The sequence below is a fragment of the Euprymna scolopes genome, chromosome 4 (genome assembly GCF_053919585.1).
Source record: "Euprymna scolopes isolate OS-2025 chromosome 4, ASM5391958v1, whole genome shotgun sequence".
NCBI lineage: Eukaryota > Metazoa > Mollusca > Cephalopoda > Sepiida > Sepiolidae > Euprymna > Euprymna scolopes.
This window is the reverse complement of record NC_136485.1, coordinates 81271435-81292417: the sequence shown is the minus strand read 5'-3', so window position 1 is coordinate 81292417 and position 20983 is coordinate 81271435. Positions and strand designations below refer to the sequence as shown.

The following is a 20983-nucleotide window of genomic DNA, read 5'->3' as shown; positions in this document are numbered from 1 at the left end:
TAAAATAAAAAAAAATAATGTATAACAAATAGGTAATTGAACATTAATAAAAATATAGCAAAATATAAATTACAAAATTACTGTGACTTTGGAAGATTCCGTCTCTTTGCATTGTCTGTGTGATTCGGATTGAAAACCTTTCTGTTTTTTGTTTTTCTTAAAAATTAAGTGCTGCTTCTGAATGTATTTTAGTGGATTGAGTTCATATACTTAAAGTGGGTGTAGGAAGAACGAAACTACAGGGTTTAAACTTTATCATTTAGTAATTGCAAAGATATAACATTTTCTTTTAATGTTCATTGTTGTGTATGTTCAACAAATGTGAATATACAGTCAGCTATGTTGTTTTCAACATTCCTACGTTATTTGAAAGCTTGCTGTTATTCTTAGCATTCTGTTATGTTGACGTTCTGATGTTAGTTGGAAAAAAATGTTGGTTAACGAGCTTGTTGGTTTTTATTTCAATTGACTCCCTGACTTTTTCTGATTCCGATTGGTTAATCAACATTTGATTATTATTTTTATTTTTTACTTGCATTCAACCCTAACAAGGCATATCGCCACTTATACACAAGGGCTACTATTTGGGACCATGCCAAGGAAAGATTACAAGATGTTACATTTAAACTTCTGCATATCAGTGCAGTCAGGTAAGCAGGTAGTAGGAAGGGAATTCCAATCTCTAGCTGTTTGATTGAAGAAACTATTAGAGTAGAAAGCTTTCTGGCATTTAGTAACCTCAACAGTGAAGGGGTGGGATTTTGTTGCTGAACAGGTTTGTTTGGGATATGTATGCCAAGGAGGCACACATGACAAGGAGTTCATCAGAGCACATTCCATTAAAATATTTGTAAAACGGGTACAGAGCTGCAACATTGTGGCGATGGGACAGGGGTTGGAGCTTAGTTGACAAAGTGGGACCTATAGACTGAAAATTTTTTTTTTTTTTTTACCCTATCTAAGAGGGAGAGGCTAGTAGTAGATGCGCCAGTCCAGATGTGGCAACAATATTCCATGCATAGGTGAATGGTAGCCTTGTAGAGGTACAGAATACTCTCAGGTGTCAGTAGTCTTCTATCTCGATAGAGCGAACCCACCTTCTTTGTAGTAGCCTTCACAATTATTTTACCGTAATTTTCTGATGTGACTCATTTATGCCAATATAACTGTAAACTTATTTCTGATTTTCATTCTTGTGAGCATTATGAGCAAAAAAACGTGAAGAAAGTGAAAGAATGAAGTAAAAACAGAAGGGAAGCCAGTGGCTAAGCATATGTTTGCTTAGTTGAATTTGCGGCATCTTATACCTAAAATTATGTCAGCTGGATTCGAAAAGTTCAACCTAAATAGTACTTAAAATGAACAATAAACTTTTGGATTCTGACTGTCCGATTTTCATTTTCTATTGTTGTACCATGTTATTGGCAATAAACTAACATACTTAGCTACAATTTATTAAAAAAGAAAAATTAATCTGCTATAGGAGTTTGGTAATGTGGAGACATTTTTAAATAAACACAAAAGAAAAATCAAATATGAAGAATAACTCTTATTTTTTTAATAAAAGTATTTCTTTATTTACCTTTTTAGCCTAGGTACTGAACTTAATAAAAAAAGTGTTGTTATAGAACATAAGTATTTACAAAACCAATTTAAATTAAATTTCAGGCAATGCCGTGTAGGCACCAGTTAGTGTAGTGTAATTTACATAGATCAAGTTAGTAAATATCAGTGTCCCTGCAGTAACAGTCTTTTTCTTGTTTTTGTTGCTTTTTTTTTAAAGAGAAAAATAGCCTGCCAAGCAAATCGATTATTTGGTTTTCCTTCTGTTGGCGAGCAACATTTTAAAAGAACAAAAAAACCTATTATAAAAAACCTTAGAGGTACAAAGCCATAATCTGGATCATTTTGATCTAGATTATGGCTTTGTATCTCTAAGGTTTTTTCATGTGTAATTTGATAACTCTCCATATTTTGAAGACTACAAATTTTGGGTTTCTAAAGATGTGTCACCTAATGTTCACCAGAATATCTGCCTAAAACATGAGTTTTTATTTCTGCTTAAAAAAAAAAAAAAAAGAAAAAACGAGCAAAAAAAAACAAATGTTTATGGAAGGCAAGGATGCGAGTTCTCTGCTTTTTGGCCAAAATTCACCTTTTCTTTTTTTTTAATAAATAAAAAAAACAAAAACAATTTCTGCCAAATTTCTATAGCCTTACTACATCTTTGTCTTCACTATTTAGCTGAATTTTATGTATTTTTTCTTTCCTCTTCTTTCTCACTTTTCTGTTTTTTCTTGCTTCATATCATTGTGTCCACTTAGTTTTGCCTTTTTCTTCACTCTCTCTGAAAATTGAAAATGTTAATCTTGTTGTGAAAGCTAATGCTTGAAACAATTCATGAAAAGTTAAGAATTAAATTTTGTTTCATGAAAGAATGACTTCCTACATAGACACTCAGTGTCTGTAATTTTGACTAAGTTGAAATTAATTGCAGTTGTTAAGGAAAAAAATCCTCTCACTTCTAGCTTTTTTTTTTTTTTTTTTAACATTGGCTACTTCTATCCCTGCTAACATTTTGGCTAGATTATCTCAAATTTCTCAAAGAAAATACTTTTCAATATAAACTTACATACCATACAATGATGAAGTACATATTTTTGTCAGAAAGAATATGAACGTTAACTGGATTGAAGAATGGAACATTTGAACTCTGGGAACAAACATTGGGCAAGGGATCATTTGGTGTTCCTATGTTTTGGTTCTTAACACCTTTGACTCTGAACTTATTGCTTGACCAGGAACTTAATTCTATCTCCCATTTTTCAGTTTTATAATCTGTATGCCAAACAATCAAATGAGATGTTCACAATGGACCGAGTTATTGGAAAAAGTTGTTACCTTTATTCCAAACAATAGTCGATCTGTCTGGATGGCATGTCATGTCAACTTCAGTTGGTGCATTAAAAGTAAGGTCTCCTATGTTTTAACTCAAAAATTAAAATGTTATGAAATGAGCTATGGAGACTGGAGGTATACCATAAAAACGAGTGACCTCTTGTGCTCTAGAATTGATTTTTCTACATAGTAAGCACCATTCTCTATGCACTTTGGACAGCCTCTTTTGATGCCTCGGTCATAAAAGTCTGTTGTGCAGTTTGTCACTCACATCTGTTGCTCCTCTGAAATTGACAAACTCATCTCCTGTGTCGCCAACAACTGCATTGGCTTAGTAAACGTTCAACAGGCGCTGGTGAATGTTGACCGGTTCAATATTTACTGCATGGAGGAATTTAATAGCACATATCTGCTTCTGACACACGTCCATGACAGAGGATGCTTTCTTAGTCTCACATCGTCAATATCTGCAACAGAAAGATGAAACTTTCAGGTCATGAATACATGTTCAGTCATAACAATGCAATTTGCAATCCCCTCTGATCCATTCAGACAGAATTAAAAAAAAAAAATAGACATTATTTTTTGAATACCTCTTATATATGTAATAGAAGAAACTAATAAAAGCAGCAACACACCTGTCTGTCATGTTGAGTGCGAGTATCTCGAATATAAAAATAAAAGAAGGTTGCACAAGTGAAGTGTTTTCAAACCTCGGATGATCTTACTTTTTAAAATAAGCATGGAAGGTGATAACTATGGCTAGGACAACAGCATATTATTTTCATTGTTTTGACTCTCGATTGTGCATCCATTGATATCTTGTATGCTTTTAGATAGAGTGATGTGATTCTCGGTTGATTAACTGTGTCTAATTGTGTTGGATATATACTCGAGAGTCAAAACAAAGAAAAGAATATTCTGTTGTCATAGCCCTAGTGATAACATCTATTCAAACAAAAGTGTATCATTCAAATTTAAACAGCTATTCTGTATCATTTCAGGTGTCATTACTTAATGCTGGAGATTCTGATGATGAAGACTTCTTTCTCAAGTAAGTATCAAACAATGATCATATTTTTTTTCCATCTGAATCGTTTTGCTGGAGTTGTTGTTTTAATATAATTTTTGTATTTCAAACGATCATGAAGTGATGCATTTTTTTTTTATTACTATTAACAAAAGATTAAAATGGCTTATTTACAAAGAAATAGAAATGCATTCTAGTGGATTTTATTTAATTTCATAAATTATTTTGTAAATATGATTTTAAAGTTTGTTTGTGAGCCTGTCTCTGCTCTATCATTATTTTCATGACAAGTGCTCATTTGAGCTCTAATGTATGGTCCCCTCTTGCCAAACTTTCACAAAACAACCGTTATCAAGTTTCCTTCACTCTTTATCTGTGCCTAAATCTAAACACAGATTCCATGAACAAAGCTTCTTTCATAGAGCTGGCCGCCTGTGGAACACTGTCTCGCTGGCCTGCTTCCCTGACAACTATTGTATGGTAGCCTTCAAATCTAATGTAAACAAATTCTTGATGAACTGTCTCCTTTAAAATAATCAAATTGTACCCAACTTACACCATTAATGATTATTATAATACCACATTACATTCACTAATCCTTATCCTCAAGTGGCCTTTGGTCCTTGATAAGTGGTGACTCTCTTGTATAAAAAAAACAACTTTATACTATTTTATTTCAAAAAGTAATTGATTAATATTAAGAAACTAAATCATTTAGAGATGAGTAGTGTGCACATTCACACATACCTGAGAAGTAGTTGCATGATATTATTAATATCAAGATAAAGGAATTTATGTAAATATAAATGATTGGGAAGTAGTAGTAGTAGTAGTGCCTTTGGTTATCAGTGTTCATTGTATCACGTTAGAATTCTGTTGAATCTCATCTTACTCTATGTTCGTTGATAATAACTTTTGGAAAAACATGAATCCATCTGTCCTCCTTTCAGTTCGGAATTCATGCAAGAATGATCCACAAGGACCCGTCGCTTAACAAATAAGGTACTAAGTAAAATTCAGTTCTAAGTGACATTCTTTGGGAAGTTGAGTGCGGATAGTTTTAAGAATAAAATTGTGACTTAAGATTTCAACCTGATCATGGCTGACAGAATGATTAGATTTTACTCTGGAACCTTAGTAGGTCAACTAGTCTTGAAATAAAACCATGAAATCCATCATGTGACAAAAGATAACTTAAAAGATCTCAGCACAATTACATCAACCAATTTGCAGAAGAGTCTGGAGAATCTGTTGAAATGTTTGGCAGATGTTTAAAGGTTTTTAATTTGAAAAAAATCAGAGGAATTTTCGACTTGATTGACTATTTGACCTCAACTATTGATGAAATAATCATGCAGAAAGCAATGGTAAATGACCGGGTAATTTGCAAAGCCAATAAATGGGCTAGGAACAAAGTGTAATATCTGTTTTGATACTACATTTAGCTTTTATTACTAAAATTGTGTGATCCCTTGCCGTGTGTGTGTGTGCATCATTTGTATTAGTATCTGTTCAGATACTACACATCTTTTCTGTCCTTGGTCAGTGAAAAAGAAATCCTTTTAGACTGAAACAATTATAATTTTCATCCCAATCTAAAGTTTTGGGAGCTGGATTTGCCTCACATTAAAAACTGACCTTTTGTCTTATTCTATTCTTGTAGGGAGGCAATTAGATAGGAAGAATGAAACTTTCCACTGATATTTGCAAAAACCGTATTAATGCCTACATCTTGCAACACCCTAAAAACCAAATGGTGAAATTACTATTTCTGTTTTATACTTTCAGGGGTCCTCGAATGGGTGGAACACTGCATAAGGATGAAAAAATTGGAAAGTAAGTTTTGTAGTTATTGTCTTTATTTTTTGTAGATGTTTGTTTTTTGTTTTCTTATTTTTAAAACAATTTTTACCTTTCACAAAATATCATCTTAATTTCATTCAATGCCATCACAAACATTGAACATTTTTTTATTGTTTAGATTATTCAGACTACAAACGTCCTCGTGTCTGTCTGTCCTGTGAGTCGCACATGTCGAGAAAGAGTCGATCATGGCAGCCGTGATGTTTTGTAGCGAACAAAGTCTCGCGGGATCACGTGTGCGTGCCTCATAAAAACAGATCACTTGTGGGTGGGGCAGAGGAAGGAGAAATCATTTGATGTTTGAGAAGCGACAAAGTCAGTTGGAAGAATTTGTGTGAGCAGTGATTTTTGCCTGTTGATTGACTGCAATCTATACATTAATACGATAGCGTGTGTGTTATTTTCTGTGTCACGCTTACATCCGGGTCGTTTAATTGTTATGTACTTCCATTTCTTGTAATAAATGATTTTACCAAGAATTCTTTGTAAGTTTTGGTTTCAGTTTCAATTATAGCTGATGGCACTTAAGTCATCTATTTTTTTTTATAAATAATTTCACCTAGAAGTTCTCATAAGTTTTGGTTTCGGTTTCAGCTAATGGCACTCCAATAATGTCTTTTTTTATAAATAATTTTATCAAGAATTCTTCATAAGTCTTGGTTTTGGTTTCAATATTAGCTGATGGTAACTTAGTAATCTATTTTTTTATAAATAATTTTATCAAGAATTCTTCATAAGTTTGAGATTCAGTTTCGATTGAAGCTGATCAACCCAAGTCATATAGATATGTTTTTTATTTTTGAAATCGCAACATATATTATATATAAAAATTGATAGAATATTAACTCTATAATAATATATAAAAAATCTGCAAGAATTAAAATATATTTAAGCGTATTTTACATCCTGGCTATGGTAGGCGTCCCTGCTAGCATGGATAAATACTTTTGTAGTTTTAACAAAATAGCTACAATAATATCAGAGCATTTCCATTTACGCTGAATTTCTACAGAATGCCAACATCAACATATTACATATGAATTAGGAATTTCCACAGGTTCTGCTAGTGATTATTTATTTACTTAGTATTGGCAATATTGGGAGATAAAACCGTTAACATCCAGAAGAGAATCACTTAGATTATCATTTAGCACTTTTATCCATTAAACAAATGATTCTATTCGAAGTTCTATGCAGATTCCAGAATTCAACAAGATGCACTTTTTTTTTTTTTTTTACACAGTGATCACCACTTATCAAGGCCCGGAAGCCACTCAGGGATAAGGGTTATTGCAAGTACATCACGTTAGTGAGGAGATTTTATGAAGTGTTTAATTAGGGGGGCGGTTCATTAGGAATTTGTTAACATTAGACTTGAAGACATCCAAGTTGTAGTCCGGAGGGAAGCAGGCAGACGGAACCGAGTTCCACAGGCGTGCAGTTCTAAGAAAGAAGCTTTGCTCATGAAATCCGTATTTTGATTTAGGCACAGATATAGAGTGGGGGAAATTTTTCACAGTGGATTCAGCTAGACGGGTGTTTTTCGTGAAAGATTGGCGAGGGGGGACCAGGGATTGGAGTTCAGACGAGCACCTGCCATGAAAATAACGATAAAACAAGGATAGGCTCGCAACGTCTCTTCTGTGGGAGAGGGGTTGCAGGGTAGAGAAAAGGGCAGTATTGGCAATATTGGGAGATAAGAACGTCTGAGGTTACATCAGCTGAAACATTGTGTGAATAACTTTCAAGATAAGAACAGTAGTTTGAATAACCCAAATAATCTAAATATTGCTGTTCGCTAAATATGTGGGATGTTTTCGTGTCTCATTAGCATGAGGTGTGATCCCGAATGAGTTTCACGATCACCGGACAAACCCTAACATTCTTTCCTGATTTTTATTTGCAGTATCATCTCAAAGATAATATATATCGAAACAATCTAGAAACTATTCCTGAACTGGAGAAAGCTATCACAGCTTAAATCAAGGCAATACTAAGAGAACAGTGTGCCAGTTATTGACAATTTTGCATGTCCTATTCAAGTGTACTTGTAACGTAAAAGATCATATGCCTCCGTTCAGTATCAAGAGACAATGGATATCTCCTGTAAGGACAGCTGTGCATTGTGAGGCAAGGGTTGCGCAATTTTCCATCCACACTTCTCCTGAATCAGCACTACTTGAGTCCAGTGGCAAAGAGAAGTATTAGGCGACTGGAAACAATGCCGAGATAAGCAGAGCACATACAGCACCTGGTATTTCCAAATGGTCACTCATTTTAGTACTGATCAGGCTCAATGTTGCTTAACTTCAGTGATCTAATGGAAACTGGTGTGTCAACGTGAATTATGCGGTAACAAAAGATCATATTGATCAGCGATAAACAAAGATTGTTGGGCATTCTTGGAATTTGGTGGACAAATCATGCATAGATTGCTGTTTATTTGTACCAAATATGGTTTGGTTGCCGAAAGTCATAATAATTCTAATTGTCATCAGTTTATTGTCTTTTTTATGTATGTGTTAAATTGACTTTCCAACTAACCTATCTCTGGCCAGGTCTTTATTTATTCCTCTTTTCCTCAGGTATATTTTAATCACTTCCTACCATGTTTTACTTGTTTTTTCCCTGTAACTGAACCTGCTTACCTTAACTGTTCTACACTAATCTAAAAACTCTCATCCAATCTTTCAATGTGGCCATACCATCATAATCTTCTGTCCTGCACTCATCTCCTTATATATACTGTCTAGATTTAATCTCTTTCTGAGGTCATCAAAACTAAGTCTGTCTTTCTTTTTTTACATTTCAGGACTAATGCTGATTTTGGGCGATTTGAGAATGGAATATCATTTGTATTTGTACACATTTAAAGCTAACGTGCAACTTAAGTATTGTTTCTAATAAAACTTATCCAGCCATTGCATTGCTTGAACAGTAGATTTTCCCATCAGAAAGCAATGCTTTTTCAACACAGAAAATTTAGATTATTCCATTTTGAAAATTTGTAACACTAAATTCACTTAAATAATTGTAATTTGTAAACTAATAATCCGATTGGACTCCAAATTTTACATGTTCGCTTAAGGGTTAGTACTTTCTAGTAATCTTTGAGATTTTTTTATTGGTGGCATCATCTTAGTTTTTTTTTATATAGATGTATGGTCTGAATACAGACCCTATAATATCAGTCAGAATCGAGACTTATTGGGTCATTAGAGTTAGTTTCCCTAAAAGGAAACCTAAATTGTGAAAAAGATTGCGTATTAGATTCAGAAAATAAATTTATCATCGAGTAGAGAATGCAACTGGCAGGAATCTTCTTTTGTATGATATTCTAACAAAAGCAAATTTCCATTTGATGCTAATTTCCATTTGATGCTAATTATTTCCATTTGATACTAATTAGGGTTTAGGAAAAACTAAGAGTAGACCAATAAAGCAGACCTGGTTCTCTACTTTAAGAGAAACCTTTCATAACTTGCAGTAAAAATTAGGGTTTTTTTTTTTTTACCTTTTTATGGATGTATGATCTGAATACAGACTCTATTATATCAGTATACCCCCTTTGTTCACAGGGATCTATCTCCCAAATCCTATGAGTCTGTCAACAAATAGACAGTGAACAACAACTTTATATATCTTAATTAGTCTCCAAAATTAATCGGAAAGTTTATTTTTGTCACTGATTGTTAATTTATTATTCTGTTATTTTGGTATTCCATTACTTTGTTATTCCGTTATTCTGTTTTGTTCTCGTTATTCCATTAGTTTTTTATTCTGTTATTTTGATTTCCTTAGAATTGGTCAGTTTTTCATAAATTTTTTCATGCAGTTATATCAATATCAAGAACACAGAAATCTGGATCAAATTTTTTCTTCCAAAATGACAATATTTTAGAAATACCCAAAACTTTTCTTTAGTAGTTTTTGCTCAAAATCTGTATAATGATAGATATAAGAAAATGTTTTCTATAGAATTCAGCATTCACCACCAGCTTGAGCTTGAGGAATTGCAGCAACTAATATTGCAAGTAACTCCCTTGCTTTTTTTGTTTATTTTACTAGTTAAAAGATGATGAATACTATTAGAGGATTGGAAATCTCCATGTATTACCCATTCAAAACAATGAAACAACTTAGTAAATAGTAAATCCTCACATTCTGTGGGTGATGTTTCTGATAAAGGGGAAAAATTGCTGCTTTCAACCATTAATTTATCCATCTCGTTAACTCTACTGTTAGAGTGTTTTTGTTTTCTTTATAAGTGGGAACTCATTATTAAAAATTAGTTACATGCAAAATGTGCTGATGCGGTTCCCAGGTGACTTTAAGTTGGTGGTGAATGCTGGTTGCCATCTTGAATTCTAAATAAAACTCTATGCTATATACTTTCATATCGTATTCATTTCTTTTATGAATTATATTTCAGGAATAAATTATGGACACTTGGTAGTTAATTTTCATTCAACCTGTTTTTTAAAATTTATTTGCATTTTTTTGCTCAGATTACAGAATAAAGTTGGTGAAGTCATTGATGTCATGAAAGACAATGTTCATAAAGTAATGGATCGTGGTTATAAACTGGAAGAATTACAAGATCGATCAGGTATGTTTCGTATGTTGGCTCAATAATGTTATAAGGCCTGTTAAGAGTTTTTCTTTTGTTAAGCATGTATTAAAGTTAAGTAGTTTTTATTTTACTGAGACTGAAGAGTTTGTATATATTTTAAGGAAAGTATAACCCTTTTTTCACTGTTGAGGTCTGTAGGTGTTGGAAAATTTTCTTCTCTGACTTCTTTCTTGAGGCTGTTTGCTGTGTAAATACTTTCCACATTCTCATGCAAAAAATTTAAATGTAAACATCTTACTATTCAATTCCCCACCCAACTTGTCTTCACAAGTACTTAATAGAGAGTTACTTTCCAATTATCTTGTATATATTTGTCACTTCAATGACACTTTGATTTGTTTGGGGTTAACAAAGAAAAAAAAAAGATTTGTGAATATATAAAGAAATTGACAGGAGACCAAATGCTTTTTGATTTTCTCTCTTTTCTTCTTGAGCACATACAGTAGAACCCTGGGATATGATGGCCCTAGGATACGTTTTTTTCAGGTTATGATGTGGAATACAATGTTTTTACAGACTTTTTGTTACAGTATTAACCCACCTTATGGTGTTATTCATGATATTATTTGCTTATATACATGCATATTATATACTGTACTGTATTTTGTTCCTAATTTTTAATGCTGTATCCCAGGGTTCTACTGTATTTCAATAGGGAGAAAGATGGCTTGAATGCATACAAAACCAATCTACCTTTTCACCGCCTGCGCTCTGATTCCCACTTGACCCTAATTGAAATGAATGGCTCACGTATTGAGAAAAGACCTTGCTTTCACAAGCTTCTGGAACTGATTTTCACTCCTGACCTGAAATGGAAGACTTGCATCAAAGCTGTTTCTAGATCACTGGAAAAATGATTGGATCATGCTGCCACTCCAGAAAGTATCTCATTCCTGATGCAATCCTCAAAGAGCAAAATATGTCTTAAGATGCGGTACTGTTGCCACATCTGATGAGTAGCTGCTAAGAGTACCCTTTCCTATCTTGATAGGGTACAAAACTGATTTCAAAATCTAGTGGGCAAGGTCCTTTTCTCTCCTCCTTACTTCCGCTTTCTCACAGAAGGGATGTTGATAGTCTATTTCTGTACTATCATAATATTCATGGCAGGTGCTCAACTAGGCTTCTATCCATGCAAAACATTCAGCTTCTATCCCTGTAAAACATTTGCATCAAAGACTCTAGCTAACAACTGTCGACAATTATGCTTACTCTCTCTCTATGCCTAAAACTAATAAAAAGCTTTCATGTGCAAAGTTTGTTTTCTAGAACTACCCGTTCGTGGAACATAATGCTACTAGGTTGCTTCCCAGCTTACTATAACATGGTCGTTTTCAAATCTAATGTAAACAAGTTCTTGTTGACCCATCCTCCTTAATAATCAAACTCTACCTAAGTTCCACCATTACCAATCATCACTGTGTTAGCTCACCTGACGCTCATTAACCCTTATCCTCGAGTCACCTTTGGTGCCTTGATAAACAGTAACCCCCTAGTAAAAATGAAAATACATGAATAAGAAATGGATATGATTATGATCAGGCAGTGTATATGTGAGTCAATAGAAAATATAATCTGTATCAAATTCAATGAAAACATGGTCAAATTTTCTATGCACATATTGATTAAAGTTAATTATTTAAAAAAAGGCATGGTTATTTTGTTAAATGTCTGGGAACCTGTATATATATATATATATATATATATATATATATATATATATATAAAAGGCAAAAGTAGTGCACACATTTTTCAGGCGAAGCGGGGGTGGATTACTATTCTTTAAAACTTTTTATATGCTCCCTAGATCATAATATCTACGATTTGCGAACGCACATTGTATCTACTTTTATTTACATCGATTTTTATAAAATTTACGCTATTCCATCATCTTGCGTGTTTGTTCATGTTTTTCGTATAAAAGCGAAACTGAATCGAAAGCGAAGGCAGTTTCCTGGCCTTTTATGCTGGGACGTCCAGAAAACAATCAGCTTTGATCAATCTGGGGGAAACCACTCATATCAGACAATTGCTGTTCATTTGGACACCCCCTTTTTGTGGGGAGCTGGTTTTCCCCCAACATCGTGGGGAAATTAAAAAAATGAAACAGCGGAAAGCTGAACTGGCTTTCAGCCAATGTTCATTTCTGCACCTGTATGAACTCCTTCATTTAGCAAGTCAACTTTTTGATTGACATTGCTAAATTTGAATGCTTTTCAATTCCTATGGCTTTGTAGCGTAGTAGTAAAATGTTGCGTTTTCTTTCACTTTCTTTTCCACCTTCGCATCACGGGTTTGAGTCTGCCTGCCTTGCCTACTAACACTTTTTTTTTTTTCTCTGCTTAACACACACCTCCGGACACCCGGGCAACGCTGGGCACCCAGGCTAGTATTATATAATTAACCAATTGTCATTGGGTCCCAGCATTTGTCACTAGTCTCCTATCTTTGAAGTGGATGTTTATGAAAGCAGTAAATCTAATATATAAATGGCTATATGTTTGTCTGTCTCCACATTTTCAAACTCTATCTCCTCCAAAACTAAAAGGCACAGAGCAGTGCAAAGGGCCTCAGATGATTGGATTTTTTTGCAGGGCTTTAGTCGGTTAAAATAGTTTTTAAGAGTCAAAAATGGATCAAAATTGAAAAAAAATGCTTAACATTATGTGCATTCATCTTAGTTTATTTTTAATTTTTTATCACTTTATAAGCGTTTCACGTTGGTTCAGTGATAATGTCAGCTACAGTTTCGGTTTCGATTCTAGCTGATAGCACCTAAATACTTTTTTTTTTACTTTTGAACTCCCGACTATAATAATATGAAATCTGGACAAATTAAAATATTCATATTTAAGCGTATTTTATGCCTGAACAAAGCCGAGTGCCCCCCCCCCACTAGTATATACTATTGGAAGCACAGAATATTTAGGAGTTATCTCCCCTGACTATAAGTTATCTCCCCTGAATTATTGAGCAACAAGTGAATACAATCAGGAATATAAAACTGACTCGCTCTACACGGTTGTACGAGATTCAAAGTGAACCTTTTCTTCTTTCTAGTCATACATTTCAAACTAAGCAAAATTCATTTTTGCAAGTTTTTCACATTTTTGATTTTGTTAGATCTGGCTTCTGATTGGAGCTCTCAGACACTTTTAACATGCATCTTTTCTACTAGTCTTAGAACCATAATTCCTGTTTATTTCGCGTGTGTTTAGTGTCTACTAACATGAACTCTTTTGTTAGTAACTATGTCTGTTATCTTAGCCTTATGTTCCTTAGTTTTTTCAAACAAACCTTCTTTGTGAGAAAATAAATCTATTCATATGTAAGTTCAATCATTTCTTTACCATTTTCCTATTTATACCATTTGTTATCCATGATACACAAACAATAAAATCAAATATTCTAATTTTATGCTACAATATTATGAATTCATAGAATGTTCATTTCTTTTTATTAAGAAAAGAAAAGAAAAAAATGGATGTTTTAGAGAAAATGAGGCTACACATTGGTTTATAAAAAGAAAGTTGCAGTTTGACTTAGCAATTTCGCATAGTCATTTTTTTGGGTATTAACGATGGAAGACATCCTTTGTATTAAAAAAATTATTGATGTTTCCATTCAGTCTCAAAAGGCAATGGATACCCTCTGTAAGGACAGCTGCGCATGTAATTGTGTGGCAGGGATTGCACAATCCCCAACCACACCTCTCCTGAATCGACGCTGTTTGAGTCCTGTGGCAAGGACAAGTTCAGGACAACTGGAAACAATGCTGAGATAAGCAGAGAGCATATACAGCACCTGGAAGTCCCAAATGGTTACCCACTTAGTATTGACCAGATTCAATGTTGCTTAACTTTGGTGATCCAGTGGGAACCGGTGTGTCAACGTGATTATGCCATACAAAAAATTTATAATTATGAAAATATAAAACAAATAAAGTTACTCCAACCACTGTTGAAACCTTAATTTAAATTGCTTCTGAAATGACGTATTTGAAAAAATCGTTAATTTAATTTTTTTTTTTTTTTTTTTTTCCCATGAACAGATGATCTTGTCAATAATTCAGAACTTTTCCGTTCCCGGTCCAACAGTCTTCGACACAGAATGTGGTGGCAAAATTGTCGGGTATGTTAACATTTGAAACAATTGATTATCTATGTTGTCACAATAAAATAAAAAACATTGTTGAAAAAAATATATATACTTTCAAATATTTTCATAAAAATTTTTCAATTTTTTTTTAACTGATAATAAATATTCATTAATAACTTTATAGTTTAATAATATAAAAAAAATATATAGCATGTAATAAATTGTTCATCTAAATTCTTTAATATGGAAATTATTTTGCATAATTATTTTTTCAGAGATTTCTCAAGATTGGTTATAGAGCTTTCTTAGATCTTTTAGAGATGTGGGATCAACATATACTGTTGAACTTGTGCTTTTTTTCTCTTTATATTAACGTACACAAAACAAAAAGTAAACAACCAGTTACAATGAAACAATGTTAATTAATCAAAAACAAAAATTAAATAAACCTGTTAATTAACGAAAATAAAAACATTTTTGAAGTATTTAAACTGTCAAATTAAAAAAATAAGGAATTTGTTTTTCTTCATTTTAAGTAATTAGTCAGCGTCAGGATGATTAAAACTTTTTTGAAATATCTAAACCGTCAATTTCTGGCTATGATTAAAGTTTAATTTTTTTTTTTCTGTTCTGTAGTTTCACGTAGACAATGAACAAAATATACTGTAAAAATTGAATTTAATAATGAAAAAACTTGCATTGTCGTTTCTCTATCCGAGTACATGTATTGTGAAAACTCTCATCCAAAAGTAAATGAATAATAAAAATTATCCATAAAATCTTAAAATGTACAAATGTATATATAAAAAAGGGTAAAAATAACAACGTTCAAAGATTCTGCACAAGATGAAGTGTTCATTTTTTTTCTCTCTTAAATAAGGGAAGCATTTTTTATTGGCTATTGACAGTTTAAATACTTGAAAATTCTCATTCAAAAATTTCTTATTTTTTTTATTTTTTTATTTTTGTTTAAAAAAAATTAAATTGACGGTTTAATTATTTCCAAAATGTTCTTTGTTTTCATTTTGTTTTTGCTTAATTACCATCGTTTCATTGTAGCAGGTTGTTTACTTTATTTTGTGTACGTTAATTAATAAGTTTATTTTGTTACTTAACATTGTTATATTTTAAGTTCATTGATTAACTAGTTGTTTTTTTGTTGAAATTTCTGGGACTAACTTCACTCGATGCTTGCAGGTATATTATCTACTGATTATTCAGTGCCCCAAATTATACCTTACAAAATATGTCTATTTTTGTTATGTCTATGCTGGTTATCTCCCTTAGATTTAAGTATCCGTTGACATAAGCACCAAAATATTTTAATACTGATTTTAAAACCTTTGGCTGTTTAAAGATACTGGCTTCCTGACCTAAATTGCACCAAATACTAATATTATTGTTTTTTTTCCTTCCTCTTTGCAAGACTCCGTCATGATCTGCAAAATCAAAAACCATGATCTTTCACTGCAAAACATCCAAACCAAACATCATGAATAAATATCTGAAGATGTAGGGAGCTTAAAGCATGAACACTTTTTCCTGGATTTGGCCTGAATCAGGACGATCCAACCAAGCCCCATAAATAAATATTTGGAGTTATAAAGAACTCTATCAAAACCCCCAATACTAATGATTACTACAATACTATCTCATTGATTACTGTACACGCAATAACTCTTATCCCTGAGTGGCCTTCGGGCCTTGATAAGTGGTGACCCCCCCCCCATGTAAAAAAAAAAATCCACATAAAATCTTTTTCTATAATTACTGGATTTGACATTAAATAACTCAAGCAAGGGTTGATATGCCATAAAACAATACAGCCGAACAACCAAACTAAATGCTTTGCATGTAAATTGAAAATGAAAATAAGCCAAGTGATATTTTAAATAAAAAGCTAATTTTTTGTGTTTTAATTTCAGACCAAGATAATCATAGGTGTGGTTATTCTTCTGGTGTTAGCAGTCATCATCAGTAAGTTGAACATTTTTATTTTAAATATTCAACAATAATTTTGTCATGTTTTTAAGCAACATTGCTGGAATGATTTTCATTAATTAAAGTGTCCACATCACATATAGCCTGTTTTTCTTTTGTTATACCATGTAGTTTAAAATTTTTATATTGCAAAAGTTCATGGTTGAGGTGGTCTTGGTTTTCTTTTGAAAAACATGTGGATTGCTGATGAAACAACTCTGATGATTTAAAACTGGAAAGCATCAGTTTTAGTGCTATTGACTTGGATAGATAAAAAAAAAAGTGTAAAAACAGGAGCTGCTAGGAAGGACTTATCCTGCCTTGACAGAGTTCAAAATAGACTTTGTAACCTCATGGGGGATGTCCTTGTCTCTTCCCTGCAACCTCTTTCTCAGAAGTGACGTTGCAAGCCTGTCTTTGCTTTATCGTTAGTTTCATGGCAAGTGCTCGTCTGAGCTCCAATCTATGGTCCCCTCCCTTCGCCAAACTTTCACAAGAAACACTTGTCTAGCTGAAAACACTATCAATAATTTCCCCAACTCTTTATCCGTGCCTAAACCTAAACGTAGATTCCATGAACAACGCTTTTTTCTTAGAACTGCGCACCTGTGGAATTCTCTTCCATTTGCCTGCTTTCCGGCTGACTATAGTATGGTCGTCTTCAAGTCCAACGTAAACAAGTTCTTGATGAGCCGTTCTCCTTAAGTAATCCAATTTACCAAATTTCCACTACTAACAATTATGTCACTGTCCCATTGACCACAGTACACTTATTAACCCTTATCCTCGAGTGGCCTCTGAGCCTTGATAAATGGTGACTCCTTTGTGAAAAGAAAAAAAAAAGAAAAATGTTTAGAATAAACAAGACAAAAGAATTTTCCTTTATAAAGTAAGGTAGAGTAGAACTAGATTTATATATACAGGACGTGACATGATGGACAGGAAGTCTCAAGTGACATGTAGTAGATAAGCTGATAAAATCTTTTTTCTTTTTTTTTTTACCAAATCGTGAAAGAATGATTGGGTTTGGAGCTGCTGTTCTATTCCCCTATGTATAATGGGAAGGGTTACTATTTAGGTTATAATGTATACAAAAAAATAGAAATGCAAACCCTGAGAAATGGTGTTAAACTCTAAATGATCATATGCTGCCTTCATTAATAAGTTTTACAATCACTGTCACAACGATGATTATGATGAAAAAGAAGAATGGATTGCATCTACACAACTTCAGCTGCTTATGTGATGAGTTGCCTCCCGGATAATCTGCAGGGATCAAATAATTTGCTAATGAAAAGAGAAGTTGTGGGAAGAGGTCAACGATGTAAATAATTAAGAGAGAAAGGAACAAGAATGAATAATTATCAAAAAATAAATCATCATCTCTAGGGTTTTTGATCATTACTGCAGGTTGAACCCCTTTCTGATTTCCTTCCACCTTGTTTATTCTTCGGCTGGGCGTGATCATGTAAGATCCAATTAGCTATTAAGGTCGTCTCTCCACCAGATTTTTTAACCTTTCTCATAGACTTTTCCATTATCTGGGAGTCCAGTCTATCACACAATGCTAAATCATTCATATGCTAGCTATGATGTCATTTTGCTGTCTGATCTCTATATGCGTTTTCTTTCATGTAGATTGAAGCTGAGCATAATGCATTTCATTTTGAAAATTTTTCAAAATGAAATGCATTTGAAAATTTTTAGCTTTTCTATTCTTGTATTAAGTGACCATGATTCACTAGCATACGTCACAATAGGCATGTTGCGTTCATAATGCTTATAGTGGACTTTCTACTTTTTATGATGTTGTCTACTTTCTAAAAGTTAATCTATCCAAGTGCAGTTCGCCTAGTATAAATAGTATAAAAAATATATATTTACTTAAAAATGGATGATATTAGAAAATGTACTAAATTATTTTTCAAAAGTTATCAAAAACTATCATCAATCTTTCATGACATCATATGCATCCTCAGATTGTGTTCAACAGCAGCTGTCATAACTTGGAATTTTTAAATATACTAGCCTGGGTGTCCAGCATTACCCGGATTTTTAGGTGTTTGTTGACAAAAAAAAAAAAAAAAAGTGGTAGTGGCCAGGCAGGCTTGAACCTGTGCCACAAAAAAGGAAAAGAAATGTGAGAAAAAGTGATGTCTTTGCCATTGCGTCCATTACCAAACTGGAAGTGGCAAAGGTTTAAATTAAGGCTAGTCAATCTAAAAGAGGGGGATGACTTTCGAAAATATCGGTGAAAAAAGTGATCCCCTCCTTGTAGAAGTGTGCCCAGTTGAGGGTGACGGAATTAATGCTTTTAGCCAATTTTTGGATATTTGTCGTCCGAAGGGTTGTTTCGAAACAATACCGATCTCGTGAAAATCTGTCGCCTCTATTAAAAATTTTAGGCAGACATACATACATACATTTAAACAGACAGATGAAATTTATATAATAGATAACAATACATATAATATACTGACTGAACAAGGCATGAGTGATCTAATATTTATTATATCTGTAGTGTCTCTGTCTGAAGATGAAATTATAAGTAAAGCACAACACAAAAATGTTCTCAAATAAAATATCTCGGAAATATGTATAATTTCATCATTGCCCGACCATCTGACAAAAATTGGTAAAGTATGAAAACTTGACAAATAAAGCCATCACTTTTTCTCATGGCAATCATATCAATCGATCGAGTACCTGTCCTCAACAATCAGTGTGACCAAGACTGAACCAATGAGGTAGACTTTTTTTCTGTCAGACAGTGGTATTTGTTTTCTTCAGCTCTAGGAAGTCCATCTTCCTAAACCTTGCCTTCTTGCTTTGGGAAGGAGATAGTTTATAGCTAACCGACTGAGGCACCCTCACTGAGGAATGCTGATGGGACTCCCCAGGCAATTTTTAATGGGCTAGTGTGCATCACCTGTGTGCTGGCTTAGTCTTCTGACCTTTGTGTCACATCTTCTTATGATTAAAGTAAATACACTTGATAAATAAATATTTGTTTCAGAAATTAGTCAATATTTTCCGAACAAACTAATTAACTTTAATTGATTTTCTTTGTATTTACGTTAGATGAATAGATTTTCATCTAGAAAAAAATAATACTTTTAAATATTTCTTTATATTTAAAAGGGGAAGTAACTTTACCCTTTGGTTATCTCCCTTGTTTAAAAAGTATTTTGGAAAGCAGTTATCTGCCCATGTATTTGAAATCTGCTGATAAATGGGAAATATTCAATAAATGTTCACTCAACAACAAACAATTAAATACGTCCTCATTGCAAAGTAATTTCTTTTCTTTTGTATTTATGTAGTAAATAATTGTCATTATTGATCCACACAAAATCATTTTCGTTCAAATTATTTCTTTATATTTGCATCTTACCATTCACAGAAGATCACTTTAATTCAATTTCTTTTTCGATTACTTTTATCTTGTTCTTCGAAATGAATTTTTTTTTTCTTTTTCTTTTCAGTTCCCATCATCGTCCAGAATTCTTAGGAAGTCACCATGGTTGAGCAGTTGTTTATTCAGGATGAAGAAAATAAAATGATGCTCACTCTCTTGGTGACATAAACAGTGGGATTGGTTATTTTCTATCTTGTTCAGTCATATCAACTCCTTTCATATCAGACGTGGTCACCATAGTATTGGTCACCTCATATTTGGAAATATAAAATCTAACGAACTTGAAAAACTCGAAATACATTTTTTTTTTTTTTTTTTTTTAAAGTTCACCCTTCTCTCCTGACAGATGTTTGCATTGCCAGAAAAAAAAAGGCACACATTAAGGAGTTGTTTTGGGGCTTTGATTTACTTGTACTGGGTAACCTCCACAAAAATGTGACCCATAGAATCATTGACAAATCTTTTCTGCAATTTAACCATGTACAATATTAATAAACTTAAATTCACGACTAACTTGTCCACTAAATTCTAATCATGAATGACCAACAGTTTTTTTATTACTGTTCAAATATAAGCACACTTGATGCAGCAAAATTGTCAATAACGTTTGATATGCTCCTCTCTTAACAGTCCTCTGAATTTAGCTCTGATCGTCCTTCCAGGAATCAGAGGATTGTTTTGAGATAAACTTATCGAAAAAAAAAAATCTAGGGGTTATGGTCTGAATAAGTTTGAAGCTCTTTCAGGATTAGACCACATAATGAGACCATCATCAAAGTGTCTCCATATATCCTGGCAATAAATAAAAAAGCTCATTCGATATTTATGGCTCAAATTTTATGAACAAGTTATTCATAAAACCGAAGTTTATTGGTACTAACTATGCTATGTGGTTGCATTGTAAAAAAAAAAAAAAAAAAAAAAAAAAAAGGGGGGGGGGATTATGAATTTTGTTACTTATTCCGTGGGTTTCATTTATGAAGGAGGGATGTCACCAAGTATTTTATTTATTGATCATTGATTCATTTTTTTTTTAAAATTCTTTTTGTAGTTTAATTTAAAC

At 33.0% G+C, this 20983-nt stretch overlaps 1 protein-coding gene across 2 annotated transcripts in view; it reads left to right on the top strand.

Annotated features, from left to right (window-relative positions):
- The window catches only part of LOC145268505 (vesicle-associated membrane protein 4-like), a 39585-nt gene extending 19369 nt beyond the window's left edge, over positions 1-20216 (top strand). For both annotated transcript variants that reach the window (XM_080124027.1, XM_080124028.1), the window contains 6 exons: positions 3903-3952; positions 5717-5764; positions 10300-10400; positions 14476-14555; positions 16448-16499; positions 19988-20216. In XM_080124027.1, the coding sequence (XP_079980153.1) occupies positions 3903-3952; positions 5717-5764; positions 10300-10400; positions 14476-14555; positions 16448-16499; positions 19988-20013 (357 nt within the window). In that variant the 3' untranslated portion in view covers positions 20014-20216. The remainder of the gene's footprint in view (positions 1-3902; positions 3953-5716; positions 5765-10299; positions 10401-14475; positions 14556-16447; positions 16500-19987) is intronic.
- Positions 20217-20983: the final 767 nt, after the last annotated feature.